The 19,474-nt window shown below is 34.9% G+C and overlaps 1 protein-coding gene across 1 annotated transcript; it reads left to right on the top strand.

Annotated features, from left to right (window-relative positions):
* The first annotated feature begins 809 nt into the window (after positions 1-809).
* On the top strand, positions 810-18,209 carry LOC117330156 (heat shock 70 kDa protein 12B-like). The gene is made up of 4 exons (XM_033888377.1): positions 810-1,118; positions 2,430-2,648; positions 3,542-3,698; positions 16,208-18,209. The coding sequence occupies exons 1-4, from the start codon at positions 810-812 to the stop codon at positions 17,260-17,262; spliced, it is 1,740 nt and encodes a 579-aa protein (XP_033744268.1). The 3' UTR covers positions 17,263-18,209.
* The last annotated feature ends 1,265 nt before the right edge of the window (positions 18,210-19,474 follow it).

Genomic DNA, 19,474 nt, shown 5'->3' with positions numbered 1-19,474 from the left:
TTTTCTCTTTTATTTCGAACCCTCATGCACAGCATCTATAAGTGGCCTTCGTACATGTTTCATCAATAATACAACGAATGCATGGCGTTTCCATTGAAATGAACATACTTTGTTCTGGTGGTAAGTGGTAACACATTTGCCTTTCATGAAGGCGGCCAGGGTTCGATTTCCCGATCGCAAGTTAAAATGTATGGTGGCGCCTGCCCGACCACTTGTGTTTTCTCCGAATACTGCGGTTTTTTCTCAACCTTAGGCCCCTCTCGCTTTTCAATCCGGGCAAACAAGCGTAATTAACATACAAGGGGATGTGACTTTTTTCGCAAATGTTGCAAAATAAACAAAGTGTACGTTTTCTTTACTTCGGTAGAGAAAACACATATCAGTAAATAGACATAATCTGGATCTATTTATTACGGCTCGGTCAGTCAACCTGTGACTTTGAGTGTCGGCCAATACGCCAGACCTCGGCCAAATAACTAGGCAAATATCAAAAGCATGAATTAAGTAATAGTGGGTTTTTTTTTACGACTGGAGACATACATAATTGTACGACGAAGACACATGGGTTTTATTTTTGTGCTTGAGAGCTGCTAGGGACAGTAGTTTGAATACTTCTACTAATACAAGGAGCTTGAAATAATTGTCTACCGACAAATCAGCGGGAAATAGAATGCATTTTAACAAATTATATCTCCTTTGCCTAATAGGCTGCACACACTGGCATCACATAAAGAGATGTTGACTTGTATAAGAAAATATTACAAAGCAAAAAATATCTCCTTTACAGAATTACACTGTACCAGCATACCATGGCCGCGAAAACTAATCATATAATATCAGCTGCCATTGACTTTGGAACAACATTTTCTGGATATGCATTTTCTTCGCTAAACGACTTTCAGTCCTCACCTGACCTAGTATCATCTATGGTATGGACGGCCGGCTCCGGATGTCTACAGTCTCTGAAAACCTCAACTTGTGTGTTGTTCAGTCCGCACAAAAAATTCTCTGCTTTCGGATTCCAAGCTGAAGACAAATATTCTGAATTGGTTTTAGAGAAGAAAGAAAAAGGATGGTACTTATTTCGCAGATTCAAGATGGAGCTTTACAATGCAAAGGTAACTAAGTCCGTAATATCTATGTATGCGCTATTTTTGCTTTTTCGTTTTTGTTTTTTTCTTCATTTTTTTTCTTTTTTTCTTCTTGTTATAAATCTTTCAGGTACATTGTGTTATGTTTCTACGCACTTCGTATATTAGCTTTAAAGTAATCACTTTGCGCGTGTTTGTGTTTGTTTTGTAAGTACGTGTACTTAATAAAGCAGCTTTAAAGCAATAACCTTGTGTGTGCTTTTGCTAGGAAATCCGTATTTAGCACAAAAATATGTACAAGATAACTAACTAGTGAGCGTCACTTGTTGAATCCGTTTATATTCACAACATAATATTATAAAACTCAGTCTACATATGCATTCTGCCCTAAACATACGGCGTAACAATTGTACGTGGAGCTCATATATTGACAGATTAATAAGAGACGACAAAATTTGGGATCACATCTTTCTGTTCTTTCTGAGCAATTATTTTCTTAAACCTTTTCCCGTTTGACATTGCGTCACGTATTGCGTTCAGTAGAGCGTCCTCCTCTGTGACGAAGTTATATGTTTTGCCCCGTGGCCAAAAATTTAAAGAACAAAGGATATATACATGTATGTAGACACGGTCCCGTTGTATTTGACCGTTTTATAATAAAGAAAATTGTTCGGCAGTGCTCCTATACCTCTTCGAAACAATTTAAGTAACCTTATGAAACCATAGTTACACCTGTTGAAATTTTATATCATTGGTTTAAAACAAAAGAGAATACCTAAGTGCAAATAAAATCGTAATTCTAATTCAAATCCAATCAAAAGGGGGGATACGTACAATGATACAGATTTGCATGGAGAAATACAAATGTATTAATATTAAAAAGTACAAGGAAGATCAAACCAGATTCCCAAAAGGAGAGATATGAATGAAATACGACGAAACCACTAGCATTTGAGCATGCCTGACTTGATGTCGCACAAGGAAAACAATATTTCCTAATGGTTTCTGCCGTAAAACTATCCCATGATCCTCATCAATCTTTATCGTAAGTAGGTTGCAGGTTAAAGGACTATGCAAAAAAAATGGCCTAATGAGATATTCAATATAATCAGCCTTGTATGAAAAAAAAACAAAATGATCAAAAGCAAGTCATTGTGGGGTCGTATGGTTCTGTCAGTTGGACAGTCAGGTCGCCAGACTCAACGAATGCGAATCCACTCACCAATGCAAAAACTTCTAACAATTAACATCTATCCAATTATCGTGTCGACTTTCGAATTTGATTGCATAGTGTAGATGAATTAATATATTATGTTTCATTCGTTTTATTCAACAAAGAAAGTGACCACGTATATGACGCTTAAGTCAGTAGACGGGAACACTCTACCCGCTTTGGACGTCTTCTCGGCAGCTATTGGGTATATGAAGGACCATCTTTTACAGAAATGCTCTACCCAGGGCCTGGATCTTCTGCCACATGATATACAGTGGGTTCTTACTGTTCCCGCCATTTGGGACGACACAGCGAAATATTTTATGAGGAAGGCAGCAGAACAGGTAATCATTTATGGTCGTCTGACACAAGGTGGCCTATTGCTATCGTGACCACATCACACCACATTTTGTTCTTTCTTTCAGACACGTACTCATCTATTTAGACGGTTCTTTGTACTAGAAGACAAAGTAGCTATAGCAAGTATTGTTTGTAATGGGATATCTTCCTGCGTTCAACCTTATTGTAAAACCCCCCTTTTCAGAGCTGGAAATATCTAAATAATTTTGCTATAAAATGGAACCAAAAAGAATAGTGCCTGTTCATACTCATTGTTAGTCCTTTAGGTTTTCAAAAGTTGTAATTTTAATGATTGTTTCTTACAAGGGTCTTTAAAGCATTAAAGCTTTTCCCGTGAGCACAGGGGCCGTTAGTTGTGGCCGAGTGGTTAAGGTGTCCCGACACTTTATCACTAGCTCTCCACCTCTGGTTCGAAACCCAATTGGGCACTTGCCTGGTATTGATCGTAGGCAGATGTTTTTTGTTTTTGTTTTTCTCGGAAACTCCTGCTTTCCTCCACCTTCAAAACCTGGGATGTCCTTAAAAGTTCTTGGCCTCTCAAGAGGACGTCAAACAAATCAAGCACACCACACGCATGATATGAATGACTGCAACAATTTTTGACGATACCGTTTCTATACTTATATGACAACAGTTATTTTACCAAAGGAATCCCGCTTTATGTCATTCATATAACCAAAATTTTAATTTCAGACATTTGGAAATTGGCCTCTTTTTCATCAATGTTACTAAATATTTGTGTAAGTGATTTTTGCTATTTTAATGTGGTTAAAGATGGTTAACGATGCATGCACAAAATATATACCATTAAGTTTATTGTTTAAATAAATAACTAATCAACTTTACGTGTTTTGTTTTGTTGTGATTTATATTGCAGGCTGGCATTTTGGCCGAGACACTACATCTGGCTCTGGAACCTGAAGCAGCAGCATTGTATTGCCAACATATTCATGTGAACATGTCCGACGACGACGGTAGAAAAACGCTCGAAACATTCAAACCTTGGACTAAATACATGGTTTTGGATGCTGGAGGTAAATAACTGGCAATTAAGTAAAACTTTGTTTTTGTATTAATTTTTACACAAATTAATGTACAACGTTTAAAAAACGTTGTCATCATATCTTAATGTAACCAAATCGAGCACATGCTACCATGTCCAAATGTGGAAATTCAGTGTTACGACATTATAAACGTTTTTATAAGAGACCCGTTCACTCGTGGACACTGTCCTTTAATAACCTCATTGTTTAGATATGGCGTAAATAACCAAATGCCAAATGATCTCTTATTCTGTCGACGGATTCTGAAAACTACACGATTCTAATTTGATTCTAAAAAGAGTCCTTTACAATTTCCATCGCCGTTAACTTCTCGCCCGGATGAATATTTAATACATCATCCCTAATTACTTGTACCAAACCACTTTGCATGGTACCAATATCTATAGTGTGAGGTAACCTAATCATACACAATGTATTACCCGAGTGGGGTTGGTGCCCAGGGACAAATTAACTGTACAGGTGAGGGAACCTAGGTGACAGGTGGATTAAAAACCCTTAAATCAAAGTGAAGAATGACATTATACAGTGTAACATTATGCTGTTATGAATGTATATGGAATATGCAGTTGGTAAACAATTTAAATCCATATTTGGCTGACAGCTGTCGGTATGGTTTATAAGTATGGATTTAATTGGATAGTTTAATTATCGACCAGGTACACATTCAGGTTATTACGTGGTCTATGACCGTTGTCATAATAGCTTTAGTTCAGCAACAACACAGCATTGAACATATTTTTTATGAAGAAATGATACCATTCTGACATAGTGAGCTTTATACGAATAGGATATGTTCATATTTCATTGGAAAAAGAACCGTAAAAGAAATACTTTTGAAATAATATCAACACTACAGTAATTTGATCGCTTGATGCAATATAACACCGTTCAAAACATGAAGCCGCCATAATTTGACGAACTGACGTTTGACGTGTCTTCATGCGAGTGTGAAATCGATCAATGGACACATGGATTTAAATATTTCATCTATCATACCTTTAAAATTCTAACAATTGCTGTTGACAGACTTTGACTACAATATCTGGGTTTTAAAGAGCACCTAAGAGTTGACCTCAAACAGGCGACCTGGGATTATTATTAGTTTTAGCTAGACTAGATTCCACTACGTGTCACCTGAATATAAATGAAGGCACAAAACTCCGTTTTATTACAAACCGCTGCTGAAAATTTGCTGAAAATATCGACATTTATTTTTATTCTTGGATAAAGTCCAAGACAGATCGACTGATGACATATCAGAACCAAAGTTCAAGATCGTTATTAGAATCGCTCCAAATACTTATCATTATTCGTAATGCCTACGTCTATATGAACCACGATAGGTATCACATATACATGTACAGACCCGTGTACGTTCGCTGTTCCGTCTTAAACGCAAACGCTACGGAAGCGCTACGGAAATGGTACGGTAATGCTACGGAAGTGCTACGGAAATGGTACGGTAATGCTACGGAAATGCTACGGAAATGGTACGGTAATGCTACGGAAATGCTACGGTTGACGCTCACAAATAATCGACCGTTTCTGAATAAATTATCTGGTTCTTATAAAAAGCGGAACCTAGACGAAGCGAACACGTAGAAACGACAGTGCAATGGTGTTTGATCAAACGTTTTATCGAATTGTACTACTATAGAAAACCTCCGTATACAACTTTTAGAAACCGGAAATATTAAGGTCATATAAGGATCTTTCAAATTTAGGAAAATTTATTATTCTCGACAACAAAAGACGATAGCATTTAATTTTAAAATAAAATCACTCTCTACACTAGCGCTGCGGTCGCGTATGCGTTGTCTCTGTGTGTCCGAAATTTATTGTTTTGTTTTTATGTATTTATCTATATTTTCACTGCATTTATTCACTGTATTTGTACTGATAAACCGTAAGGTTTAAGAAATCAACTAATTGAATTGAAAAACTTGTATCAAAGTGTTAATTTAGGTACAGGTAAACAAATCAAGATTTCTGAACACAGATTGACCAGGCTATGAATAGACCCCCTATAGGGCTAATTGTAAAAAGGAGAAACTGACCAGGTGTGGTGATGACTTATACACCTGAGCCCGATGACTCCTAATCAAGTGTATATCCATGGCCATCAGGTGAAGTTGACGGTGGTGGGGAGGGGGATTAGTACCCATGGCAACAGGTTAGGGGGACAATTAAGTCAAGTACATAACAATCACTGGTACATATTACTGGTGTGTATGCATTGACGATTTGTTTAAAAGTCTGATGTCGGATCAGAGGAAACTCTGGCAGGGGAGGGATAAAAACTAAAAACAAGACATCAATAATTATATACTTAAGAATATACAATGTACATGTGAAATCAGATACGTGTATATCACACGTCTGCAATGGAGCGGACTCTGTGTGTTTACTTGATAATGGATAACACTCTGAAAATCTTTATTAATGGACTTGTGTTGTGATCTAACCTTCAGTTGAGTGACAATCAGTAAACCTTTGCACCCAAGGAGAAGTGAGGAGTGCACGATAGTTAGTTCACAACTGTTTTTTTTTTTTTTTAACTTATTGTCACAAAGGACATAACCAGGTAATACATTGTTTCCATATATAAAGACTTCAACAGTGTAGAGTGAAGAATCTACCTTTGAAATTAATTTTGATGTTGTATGCGATCATTTTAATCATTTACATGCTTCTATTAAAACACATCAGTTTGTGTCAGAGGCCTAATAATGGCTGACTCAGGTGTACATGTACTTCATGTAAATATTTTGTCGGACAAAATATTAATATTTTAAATTTTTATTGAAAGTTAATTCACTAAAGTGTTGGCTTTTACATTCTTATTCGAAACTTGAAAGTTTCTTTTACAGTACATATCATCTATATGATTTATACATTGTATGTTCTGTTGACAGATCTTGAGACATGTACAAATAAATGTACATGTCCAGGCTACATGTACATTACATTGAAGCCAAACATCTGGGAAAGGCCTGTTGCCAATGGCCAACTGGGCGCAATATGCAGCCTTGAGGACATGCATCCTATCACACCTTACCTGTAAGATGCTGATCAGTCTAGCTCTTTTGTGTCTGGCACATGGTATACCTGGCCAGGTGACCTGTCCCCAATTAACCCCCGGGGTCCTATTATGGCTCATTCTCACTGAGCCAACATAAAGAAATTTACCTGTATTACCAGGCCAACATGTCAAATTTTACACCTGAGTGAGTTTAAACTATAGCAGTAGCCTGTTCTTACTTTCATGAGAGAAAATATAAAAATGTCAAATTAAATATGACTTATAAAATTATGACTCAAATGATTCACCCTCTCTTTTACATTTTTTTTTCAAAACTTTCCTTTTTGCCGATGATGGTAAATTTTGTAAAGCAGCACGTTATATTTAAGACTCCTTTCCGATATTGACAGAGTCTACGACGGGTGTAAAACTTTAAAATGTACGTTTTATAAAAAAAAAAAAATTGTTATATAACGTTTAGCAACAAAAGATATACAACTGAGTATCCCGACAGCTTGGGTGAGGAATCTCTAAAGAAAGAAACACATGCTAAAGACTTAGTATGGGTATGGGTATGGGTCACTCCGAATCTTAACTTTTTATTTTATGTTAGATAAGTGGTTTGTAAGGTCAAGCCAATCTACATATTTGGATTTTCAAAATGTTATTCGCTCTCTGTACATTAGTGAGTGTAGGACAAAAGCCCCCCCCCCCCCCCGGACATTAGCCCCTAGGACAAAAGCCCCTCCGGACGAAAGCCCCCCCCCCCCCCCGGACATTAGCCCCCCCCCCCCCCCCCGCCCCCCCCCCCCCCCCCGCCCCCCCCGGACAAAAGCCCCTTCTTTATAAATTTAGCTGGTATACTTTATATAAATGTGTACTTTTGAAAAACAGAAACTATATATATATATATTGTTGTTTTTATCTCTGAAATTTGGAGAATAATTGTGTGGAAAATGAAGGTCCTTGGTTCAATGTCAGTGTAGCATTATATGTCTGTGGTTAAACATCATAATTTATTTTTTCAAACTTTATATTATTAAGTAAGCTAAACATTTCAGGAGAGTTCTCCATGATGAACAAATTGTTACTGATTACACATAATTTTTGACTTCCTAATATACTGCAAATATTGATAATCAAAGAAATGTCTACAAAAGCAATAAACATTTGATCCCTATTTGCAGTGTCTCAAATTATAATATAATAAGTACATAATGTACCTAACCAAACATGTTGCTCTGTGTTGTAATACGTTTAATTTTAGGAATACAATGTAATTAAAATCAAAGAAACAATGAAGCCATTAATGGTATATTTCTTTCCAGGAAAATACAATATCAATGAAAAACCTACCAAACACATGTGTAACAGCTTATTGTTTATGCAACAGTTCAAGTAGTTGTTTTTCGAACTGGTTGTTTACATTGCAGAAGCAACTGGTGACTGAAGTCACTTACATATATATGTAGCACTTAATATAACCACTGCTAAAACATATATTGTAATTTAAAAAAAAAATGAATAAATAAAAACATAAAAAATTAAAAAAAAAAAAAAATTTATGAAGGGGCTTTTGTCCACTTTTTGATTAGTGTGAAGGGGCTAATGTCCGGGGGGGCTTTTGTCCTAGGGGCTAATGTCCGGGGGGGGGGGGGCTAATGTCCGGGGGGGGGGCTTTTGTCCGTACCTCACATTAGTGCAGTCAGTTAGATTACTGCTCTGAAATATGGTCACCATAGCAAGAAACACTCGTACACCAGATTGAAGTTGTACAGGTTTTATTTTTTATTTTAATATTTTTTTATTTCTATGTTTTAAATCAAAATTAAACGATACTAGTCTATATTACATGTAAATTTGTACACAATTCAACTTACCTAGTCTGGTATGAAGGCATTAATACATATATTTTTATTCAAATCTGTACATAGTCTGCTTGATCGAACTTTTACAAGATACTACTTTTTAGTTCCACATCTTTTTTTTGACTAGGTCGAGTATCTCAACCTTGCTTTATCCCTGTAAATGCTGGATTATTGTAAGAAATTGTAATGTTCTTAAAAGAGTCCTAATTAATTTAACTACCTTCGTCATGTTCCCGACAGTTTTTTAACGTTTCACTTGAGAGATTTATGTCGAACGAAGATTTGTTTTCAGAATTAGGTCTCTTGTTTACTGTTCATAACAAGACTTACTTGATTGTCTGGATGATTTCTATTTTGGACATCAGTTCTATTTCACATGTGTATGCACTTTATATACCGCATTTGCTCTTACTATGTAATTAATTTACTCTTGTTATACTTTATCAGAGACATATATATATATATCACACATGTAATATATACGTCTGTGATTTTATCAATTTGTTATCAATTCTGTGATTAGACCTTTGGGTTTTAAAATTGAAATAAATAATGAATAACTCCAAAGATCACGATGACATTCTCCTTAAAGTTGTACTTTTTATGAATCAGTCTATAGCCTTACCTGTAGGCTATAATTATCTCTTCTTGTTCTACCTTTCACACCTATATCACTTGGTCCACAAAATACCTTACCTTTAGTTTACCTGTATACAACATGCTGTGTTGTTTGTATCATTGCTGACAATTAAGTCTAACTACCCTAGTTTACCTGTGTGATACTGTCTGGAGCATTTGTACCCTATACATGTAGCCTGACCAGTGCATATTATATGAAACTGTTTTAAAGGTTAGACTATAGCACAGTAAAGGTAATATTGTTTATTTAACACGATCTTCATCTTGGTTTCCATCGTAATGCGTCGACTACTACTAGGATCCGCCATTTTTTATTACACTAAGATCGATGGACCATGTGACTTGACTTGTTTTTTGTGAGAGTGTTATTTTTTCTATACAAAGATACAGACAGATTTATAGCCGTATCTATGTAATTCTCACCTCCTTACATTTATAAAATTATTTGCTGTCGCTACATTTCTTTTTTGACGTTCGGTAAGTATATTTAACTAAATTTCGTTTCGATAAAAAATACATTCCGCAAAATTTTCTACCGAACGGTTATGAGACGGTCTGTGAGTGAAAATAGGTAAACGCAAATGCTACGGTAATGCTACGGTGAGTGGACGCAAACGGTACGGAAATGGTACGGAAATGGTACGGTAATGCTACGGAAATGCTACGGAAATGCTACGGTTATGCTACGGTAATGCTACGGAAATGGTACGGTAATGCTACGGAAACGCTACGCTTAAATCGGAACTGCGAACGTACACGGGTCTGTACCTTATTTTGATCACCCATCGTGCGCATATTCGACCGTAGAATTCAATAACACATATTATTCTAGCGTCTTTACCTCGTACATTGTGTATATTGTAACGAAACTGTGTCACTACGTCGTGTCACGTCAGACCCTGTGAGTAGCGTGATGTTTAGGGTCTGTCTTCTGACTTCAGGCACAGGTTATGTCAATTCCATGTGATCACAGATCACCTCCAGTGATTCTTTTTGTTGTAGAAATACTACGCCTCTGCTATAAGTATAACTCAAGTCCAATATAAAATTCAACTCAATTATTTATTTATGAGTTATCAAATATCATTCAACAATTAACAATTCCAACAGGATAACAATTGATGATAATTTACAGATGATAACTTAACAATGATTTAATCAACTATACAATTATGGAAGTTTAGCTAGGGATACCAATCTCTCTCTCCATACCTACATTCGAACTCCACGAGTCATTTTGATACCTTAATACAAACTTAGAATCAATTCAACTTTGTATAAAACAGTTAAGCTACTAACGATGTACGGTACTGTCAAGTATCACTGTTAACGATTTAACTACAACTATTCAAGTAGTTGTAAATTAGCAAATGCAGAATATCACTTGCTACAATACGTAGAGAAGCCAGAGATCTACGTATTAATCATGATTAGTAGCACGTAATTCTACTATAGTAATACTCGTTTATAAACTAATGCTATGAAATACCTAGATATCCTAATATATAAATTAGGATTTAGGCTGTAATACTATATGCTCAAACTAGCAAATGTAGAATGCCATTTGCTACTAATACATAGAGATATCAAAGATCTACGTATTAAATATGTAATACTAACGAAAATAATAGAGCATTAAATAGTATAGCAAATGTAGAATAACATTTGCTATTAATACGCAGCAAATCAAAAGATCTACGTATTAATTACTAATAATCTCAACACTAACTAGCAAATGTAGAATGCCATTTGCTACTAATACGTAGAGATATCAAAGATCTACGTATTAAATATGTAATACTAACCAAAATAATAGAGCATTAAATAGTATAGCAAATGTAGAATAACATTTGCTATTAATACCCAGCGAATCAAGAGATCTACGTATTAAATACTAATAATCTCAACCCTATATCATTATCAAATAGTCTAGCAAATGAAGAATGTCATTTGCTAAGAATACGCAAAGGTACCAAAAATCTGCGTATTAAATATGGAAAGTTACAATAACATAATCTTTAAAACAGGTTAGCAAATGCAGAATGGCATTCGCTATTAATACGTAGAGCAACCAAATATCTACGTATTAACACTAGTAATATTAATGTGAAATATATGACGAATATACTAGCAAATGTAGAATGCCATTTGCTACTAATACGTAGAGATATCAAATATCTACGTATTATCCCTAAACATTATAACCCTATTGTAAGAGTTGTTTCCCTTTACCTTATGCGATGATAAATAGGTTCACTGGATAGATTTTAAGCTTGAGGCGTAGTGATCTACTGGTTTGTCAATAGGACAAGGATAAAATTCTGAATTGCTCGCGGCCTTTTATACCTTTCTGGCGGCCATGTTTGCAACCAGCTGCAAATTCTTCCAAATATGGTCAGAGATGCAAACATGGATGCCGAAATTAGCCTTTTTACACCAACTTGGAACAATCTTCCGCGGAACTACAATCAGATAGTTCCGGAGTAAATTGTAAACTATTCTACTAACTTTCAATAAATACAATCTGTTAACTATACAAGTTTCTTATTTGCATTCTCCACTTTCTTACTACAATAAACTCACATCTCAAACATAGCTACTTTTCCATTCGCATCCGAAGCGACAACCTAGCCCAGTTCACTCTTAAAAGTTACGAGAGGGAATGACTCAAATATCAAATACAGGAATTCAGCGAATAGCATGCGTTTAAACCTGGAATTATTACGTGCTGGATGTATTATGTATTCAAACAATTTGGAACATCACTGCTTTTACAAGGTAAGGTTTAAATAATGATAAGTTATTAAATACAATGTCTTGAGACGCTGAATGCCTATGACGTAAGGCTGCAAACATGGCGGTCGTAAATGAATAATGCACAGTGTGATGCCCTGACCAGCCATTCTTCTGAAACTATCAGCTTTCATATCATACTTTTAACACTCTGACATCACTAGACATAATACATCTCTATTACATAATGTTTGTACAATGAACACGTTCTTACTACACGAATCATCCAGCAGCTATGACAAATAGTAAACAATATCAGCTGTTGTAATTAGCATGACCGTCACGATCTTTACACTAATATTCAACCCCCATCCCTAAATTCGCTTCATTATTGTTTAAACACACTTATATCTGTAAAAAATATATTGTTGGTAATTTATATAACATCTTAAAATAAAATAAAAGAATGACATGTTCCCTTTTCTTCATTGAGCTTGGTTACGAAAAAAAACCCATATAATCTCAAACATACATATGGAGGTACCCTCATATTTAAATAACACAAATTAGTACTATTCATACACAATATGATGATTTATGATGTAGTGGCCCCAACGAGTCAAACACTTATTGACCTCGCTCTTGACATGATTTTTTATAGTTACTGTATATTTTGAAAGTTGATATTTACTGTAATCTTTAAGTTGATGGTTCCAACAAATATATTGATATGTTTAACTTTTAGAGAAGCAATCATTGGCTATGTATAATTCTGGCATGATATAAGGACTATCTGCTGTTGCCTTATATAAATTATCAGAACTCTAAAGTGACGTCCAACTATCGATTTTTGGAGACGTATATTTTGTTTTCTTATTTGCATGTGAAGATTATGTAAATCATTACTGAATCCATAGCACTACCATTTTACCTTTTTTGGTAAAGGTTGATTCTTAAAGTTTGAAAGTTTAATTGGAGGGCTTGAAGCTTTTTATTCAATCAGAATTAGCTTTATTGATAAACAACTTAATATGTAAGATATATTTATGCAAGGCTTCTCGCAAAGCATTATTTTAATTTCTTTTGTAATGATCACCTGGTTGATATCTTATTTTCACGCTAAAATCACAATTCACATAATGCAAAAAGAGAATCTAAAGAAGCAAATACGGAGAGATTAATGCAGCGTGTTATATATTCTAAAGAAGCACAAATAACAAACTTGTTTGAACCTGCTAAAATCTAAGACTGTCATCTGTTGGACACTTTTTCTGGCCAGTATCAGAATTGATCTAGCACTTTTGATGACAAAGGGGGAACTGATATGTTGTTTGAAAGGTAAGATCAGTAATAGCTGAGATACAACGAAAGCAATCTTCAAATTTCTACTTTCAAATTAGACACCTGTCCAATCAGTTTCAAACTTGGTCAATCAGAACTAGAGCCAATGGGTGAATATGCAAGCAAGATGTCTGAGAAAGATCCTAGAACCTCTTTGGAAGAAATGTCCACATAATAATACTCCTTCATAAACATTTACCTCATAGAAAATGCATCCACTCAATCATTGTCCTGAATGGAAGTCAAAAGAAATGTACCTGCTGCCCTCATCGCTTGATCAATAGGGGCGACAAATTTGATATCCTATCTTTATCTTCTTTCTAGCAACTTTATTCTCCTTAATGTCTCCCTTGACAAAGTCTTACTTTCGGCCTTCGATTGTGCGTTCGCCCCTGTGAGAAAGGTTTTGGGCTCTGCCCAATTGCCGAGACGTACCGGTAGGTGTGTTCTTGTTAAACGCTCAGCATTTTAGGGAGTATCTATTTTCATAAATTCATTTACCATTCAACTATCATCTGCCCCTTTGAAATACTCATCTATCTTTCAATATCCATTTACCATTATGTGAAATATATTCATCTTCACATATGAACCATTCAGTTTAGTTCATTTTAGTCTATAAATTGCTTATTATAATCCTCAGAAAACACTCAACTACATTCATAGAATATTCCTTTACCTCGAAGAATAATCATCGTAGTGGTCGAATGGCATAGTCGTAGCAGTTGCCTTCTTCACCTTTCTAGCTGGCTTAAAAATATCATCATACCTTATTAATCATCTGCACATTTATTCCAACGAAAACACCTATCGATATCCAAATAACATGCCTATCTTTATCCCAATAAAATACATATTTGTACTATAAATGAAATATCTCTTTATACAAGAATACTGTCTGCAACAAAACACATAACCTATCCATTTTCCAGAAAAACCTAATCTATACCCCATTATATTACGCATCTTTGCCCAATAAAATAAATATTTGTATCCCAAAAGACATAGCTATCAATGCCTCACCAAAAACAAGCAAATTCTTTGAATTTATGTTCCCAACATTTCTAACATATTGTAGGTAAACATTTTTGAAATAAGTAGTAAACATGTTATTCTACATAACATGTAGTTCGATAAAACGTCCAATTCTGTTGAATCAAAGGAACCGAACACTGTTCATAACTTTGATGATACATTTTTGTAATCGAATAATGTTTATGTAGGAGTAAATGCATGGAAACACCAAAAACTAATTTTTTCGTTAATCCAAGGGTCACAACTCTGCCAAATACTGTCCAACAATCGAACTTGACCTAGCTAGCACTTGAGGCATTTAAAATCTGTTAACGACCATTCTAAATATTTTACGGAAACGGCGGAAAACGACATTTTCACTTATTCAAGGGCCATAACTCTGTGAAATTAAATAAAAAAACAAAAATGCCAATCAAACTTGGTCTAGTCCTTGAAGTTTTAAACGTTGCGATCAAGTTGGAAGAAATATATTTGTATTACTTGGAGTAATTGCGCGGACACAAAAAGTAATTGACAAGGACAGACAGCCGCCGGGACGAAAACCTAATAAATATCCCCGTTTCGGTAATATCAATATCCCAATGAAATACGTTTCTATACCCCATTACAAGGACTATCATAACCTTATAAGATAATTATCACTTCTGTTAATGCATGTAATCTTAATCAATGTTAATTTCGAACGTTTTGAAGTACATTTTTTAAGAACACACTTTTTTTTTTACATTTGATCATAATGAAAATAGAGATTTACATCGATAAAAGAAAGGATTACTTCATCTCGGCGGCCGGGTGACGTTTTGGTTATTTCCTGGGCTGACCCTGGAAACAATTTAGCACAGGTTAGATGACTTCACAATACTATGAATATTTATACTATGTAAACTGTTATCGAAGTTATCGAGGATGGATTTATGCATTAAATATTCACCGAGTTGAGTATTTTATGAAAGGTGAAAATGACGGAAAATCATTCAAACAGTACTACAAACTAAATACTTTGGCCTTAAAGTTTACCCGAACTCATTTTAAACCAATAAAGATATTTGAGAGATCATAATACAAGAGATCACAAAATCTTGATTTTAGCTGATCGTCACAGTTTCTGCAATCATGTTACCCCTCGTTTTATAGAATTATCATTGCTCAAAAATAATCGTGCATGACTCTTATCACCGTATTATGTGTAAGATCCCTTAAACCACAATGCAATCAACTGATATTAAGCTAAAAAATTATTAAAAATATATAGAGGTATTACCAGTTTCATCGTTGTTCCACGTAGTACAATTATTTTTTATTCCATTTATTTTTTTATTTATTTAAAGTCTTGCGTTTTCTTTTATGCACTATATATAAAGCGATGGTTTTTAAGTAGTGGAAAAAGTAGCCATGCAACATTGGTTGCTGATGATGCATCGTTTTTACGTCTATTAATTAACGCCATGATTTATTGTGTGTATCATAGATAGAAATTTCATGCAACCCAATTGATGGTGTTACTGGAAATGTAGTGTGGTTTTTGTGTAAGCATTACCCTTACGCATTTAACCTCGGGAATAACATCGTTCTAATTTAGCCTTCAAAGCCTTTAGATATTTCTCTACAAATTGCAATTAAACGAAACAGCAAATATCATCAGTCGGGTATTTGCAGATATACATGTGTATACACACACAACAAACAACAAATCTTTGAAAACATTTCGATAATCTTAGTTAAATTTGGATTGTCATTCTGATTCTTAATTTATTGTTTTATCCTGAATTACTTCAGCTGCAGTTGGATCGTATAACAATACAACCTTATATTTATCAAATGATCACATTATACCATTAAAGGTGGAACAGTGGACATAACGGTCCACCAGGTTCAGGACGGTGGAACACTGAGAGAGGTTTGTGCAGCAAGTGGCGGAGACTGGGGTGGAACAAAGGTGGACGAACAGTTCGAAAATTTACTGAAAAATGTATTCGGTCAAGATGTCTTTGAAACCTTCCGACGTGAAAATATTGATGACTTTTTGGAGATCCTTAGAAACTTTGAAGTGAAGAAAAGAACTCTGTCAGGGAGACAGGACGAACACATTACTTTTTCTATACCTCCTTCCTTGCTAGATATCCACGAAAATCTCGAGCAGTCAAGATCTGCCAGTGATTTTGTTGCTGCAAACTCTGGATATATCTTCTTAAAAAAGAACAAGTTTCGCATATCAGCGCAAAACGCGAAGTCACTCTTCAAGTCTTCTACTCGTGGCATCGTGAAACATCTCAAGACCTTGATAAAAGACCCACTTGTCGCCGATATATCCTCCATTATTATGGTGGGTGGATACTCGGAATGCTCATTTCTTCAAAAAAGGGTGATACGCGCATTCCCCAACATCCGTGTGATTGTTCCATCAGAGCCTGACCTTGCTGTACTGAAGGGGGCAGTAATATCTGGTCACACCCCCTCTGCTATCACTCACAGGGTCTGCCGTTACACATATGGCTTTGGAGGAAATATAGCTTTTCAAGAGGGTGTCCATGATGAGAAACGGAAATATGTAAATGCTAGAGGCAAGGTTAAATGTCGCGGAACATTTAACACGCAGGTTAATATCGGGGATGTAATAAGAGTAGGCCGCAAGGGTGAACGATTACCTTTTACGGTGAGGGAAGAAACAAGCACCAAGATCTCTATCAAAAGTTATATTTCTACACAAAGAAATCCCATGTACATCGAACATGCTGGATGTAAAATGAATGGCTCTTTTTCTGTGGAGATGTCTGATATAACAAAGGGGCTGGATAGGGGAGTTCATGTCCAGATGATATTTGGTGGTACTGAAATCAAAGTGGAGGCAACCGACAAAAACACAGGTGCAAAATATTCGTATACAGTTGACTTTTAGACAATAGTTTGACTATCATCTTCATCAACGAATACGAATATGTTTGCGTCATCTCTTACATATTTCTGCAACTATTATTTGAAAAAAAATCAGTATCAGATGCAATATGTAAAAGGGCAAAATTTTCTGTCACTTTTATCGATGAACTGAAGTTTTATGTAAATGTCCACAAGGTTTCATCAACGTATTTTCATAACTCAGTCAATATAATTATCATTATCATTAGAACACGGGGAAGTTATGCTAAACAATAGGTTTGTATGTATTTTTAGGCTACTTGGTAAATAATACATAGCAATTTTACCAATTCTAACAAATGTTTATTCTTTAGAGAAAGTAGATTATCGTGTTTTAATCCCCAAAATACAATATCATTTGTTTTTCGCGTGATATTGATTTTGATATGCACGTTTTGCTGATCAATATTGGCTTGGAACTACCACTGTCAACGTTCGAATCATGATCAAGAGCATTAATCGATGTTGTAGACTTGGCAACGGATGGGAGATGTTTTCTTGTGTTACGTATTGTGTATATTATAGAAAAAGTAAAGGTCGTGTTTCGCTTATTATTACTTTGGCCGCTTAAGGCGATATTGTGAGCTGAAATTAAAAAAAAACATAGTCAACCAACACCATATGAAATAAAGTCAAATTGACAATTAAATAGTTTTACTCTACCGCTAATATATGTCTCTGGTCGACGTAGTCATTTTGTTTTTACTTAGAACACATATGGAGTAAATCGTTTATTTTACTTTATTTTCCCAAATGAAAATCAGTATTTCTATCTTTGTATCGAATATATAATATTGAAAATATATTTCCAGAACAAGCATTATTTCTCTATTGTCTAAATGTATAAGTTGAAAAAATATCACATAACGACATATACATTACATGTACATGCATGCATGCATGCATGCATGCATACATACATACATACATACATACATACATACATACACATACATACATACATACATACATACATACATACATACATACATACATACATACAACGTTACAAATAGCTTGATGATGCAACATTACGGTAATATAATTAAATATTCATTGTAATCAATACAATCTTCGTAATTAAGAGCAATTATATGTTAAAGATGAAAGGTTTGTATTAAAACACTTTGTTTTGCGAACAGCCACCCTTAGGTCGAAACATGCCAATTCGCATCATACCGTCCTCTGATAAAAATAATACAGACTCTTTTACTGGGTGTACCTGTATATGTCTGATTGATTCTATCTAAATGTGCAATTGGTTTATTAGGATAAATCGGTAATTACAGGTTATCCATTATTGTTTTAATTACACCATGTGTGTTGTTATCCTGGCTCCAAAGCAGCTGGTCATGCGTCCTCTGCTGTTGGACACTGAGACAGAGACACAAAATATGTACCCTATTGTTCGTATATATCTATCGAATACATGCCATTTGATACATATTTAAATACGGACAATAGATTTGGTGAGTTGTGCATCGTCCATGTGCTTTTGGGAGTAATCTTACTGGTTATAGTTAAAACATAACAATTTTCGAAATTAATTCCGGTCGGAAATGGTGAAAAAAGTATGAACAATCTGGCCAAAGATGCTCTAGTCTATAAATATTTGACAATAGCACAAATTGAGAAAAAAAAACAAAAAAAAACTGTATTGTACAGATCAGTCTATTTTACATGTACTAGAAAGAGTATAAACTTGGAACTGAGGATTGTCATTATGATTCGTATTGTTATTGTTAAACTGTCTCTCTCTTAATACTTACGATTATCTTATTTTTTTTGTGATGGTATGCTGTCGCTTTGATATAATCAAACACTGATGTATGCTTTATCTTCATTAATCAGCATTGCGGTATATTATGTACATTGTGTTTCCGGAATTAAAAAATGGAGTATCAAATGCTTTTGTTTCATTCCCTATTATACATATATGCTTGTGTGTTGAAATTGTTGTGTGTCTTTCGAAGACGTATGAGATGATTTTGGTTTCACATAACAGTTGCCTTAATGATATTCCACGTCTACTCAAAACTTTAAAATCTTGATACAACTGTGAAATTAGTACTCAATTTAAGCAACAACTGTAATCCATTGTACCATATAAGCATGCAAGAGCTAAAATAAATGTATCCCTCCATGCCATATGTAAAGTAAAGAGTTGTCGGGGACAAAGAGTTCAAAGAGATTTT

The sequence above is a fragment of the Pecten maximus genome, chromosome 6 (genome assembly GCF_902652985.1).
Source record: "Pecten maximus chromosome 6, xPecMax1.1, whole genome shotgun sequence".
Lineage (NCBI taxonomy): Eukaryota > Metazoa > Mollusca > Bivalvia > Pectinida > Pectinidae > Pecten > Pecten maximus.
Note: the sequence above shows the minus strand (reverse complement) of the source record. Positions and strands in the feature narration are given on the sequence as shown.

Excerpts from the sequence above, each read along its gene's own strand:
- LOC117330156 (XM_033888377.1), top strand. The coding sequence starts at position 810 with ATGGCCGCGAAAACTAATCATATAATATCAGCTGCCATTGACTTTGGA. Across the intron at positions 1,119-2,429 it reads TGGAGCTTTACAATGCAAAG|AAAGTGACCACGTATATGAC; the intron begins GTAACTAAGTCC and ends TATTCAACAAAG. Across the intron at positions 3,699-16,207 it reads CATGGTTTTGGATGCTGGAG|GTGGAACAGTGGACATAACG; the intron begins GTAAATAACTGG and ends ATACCATTAAAG.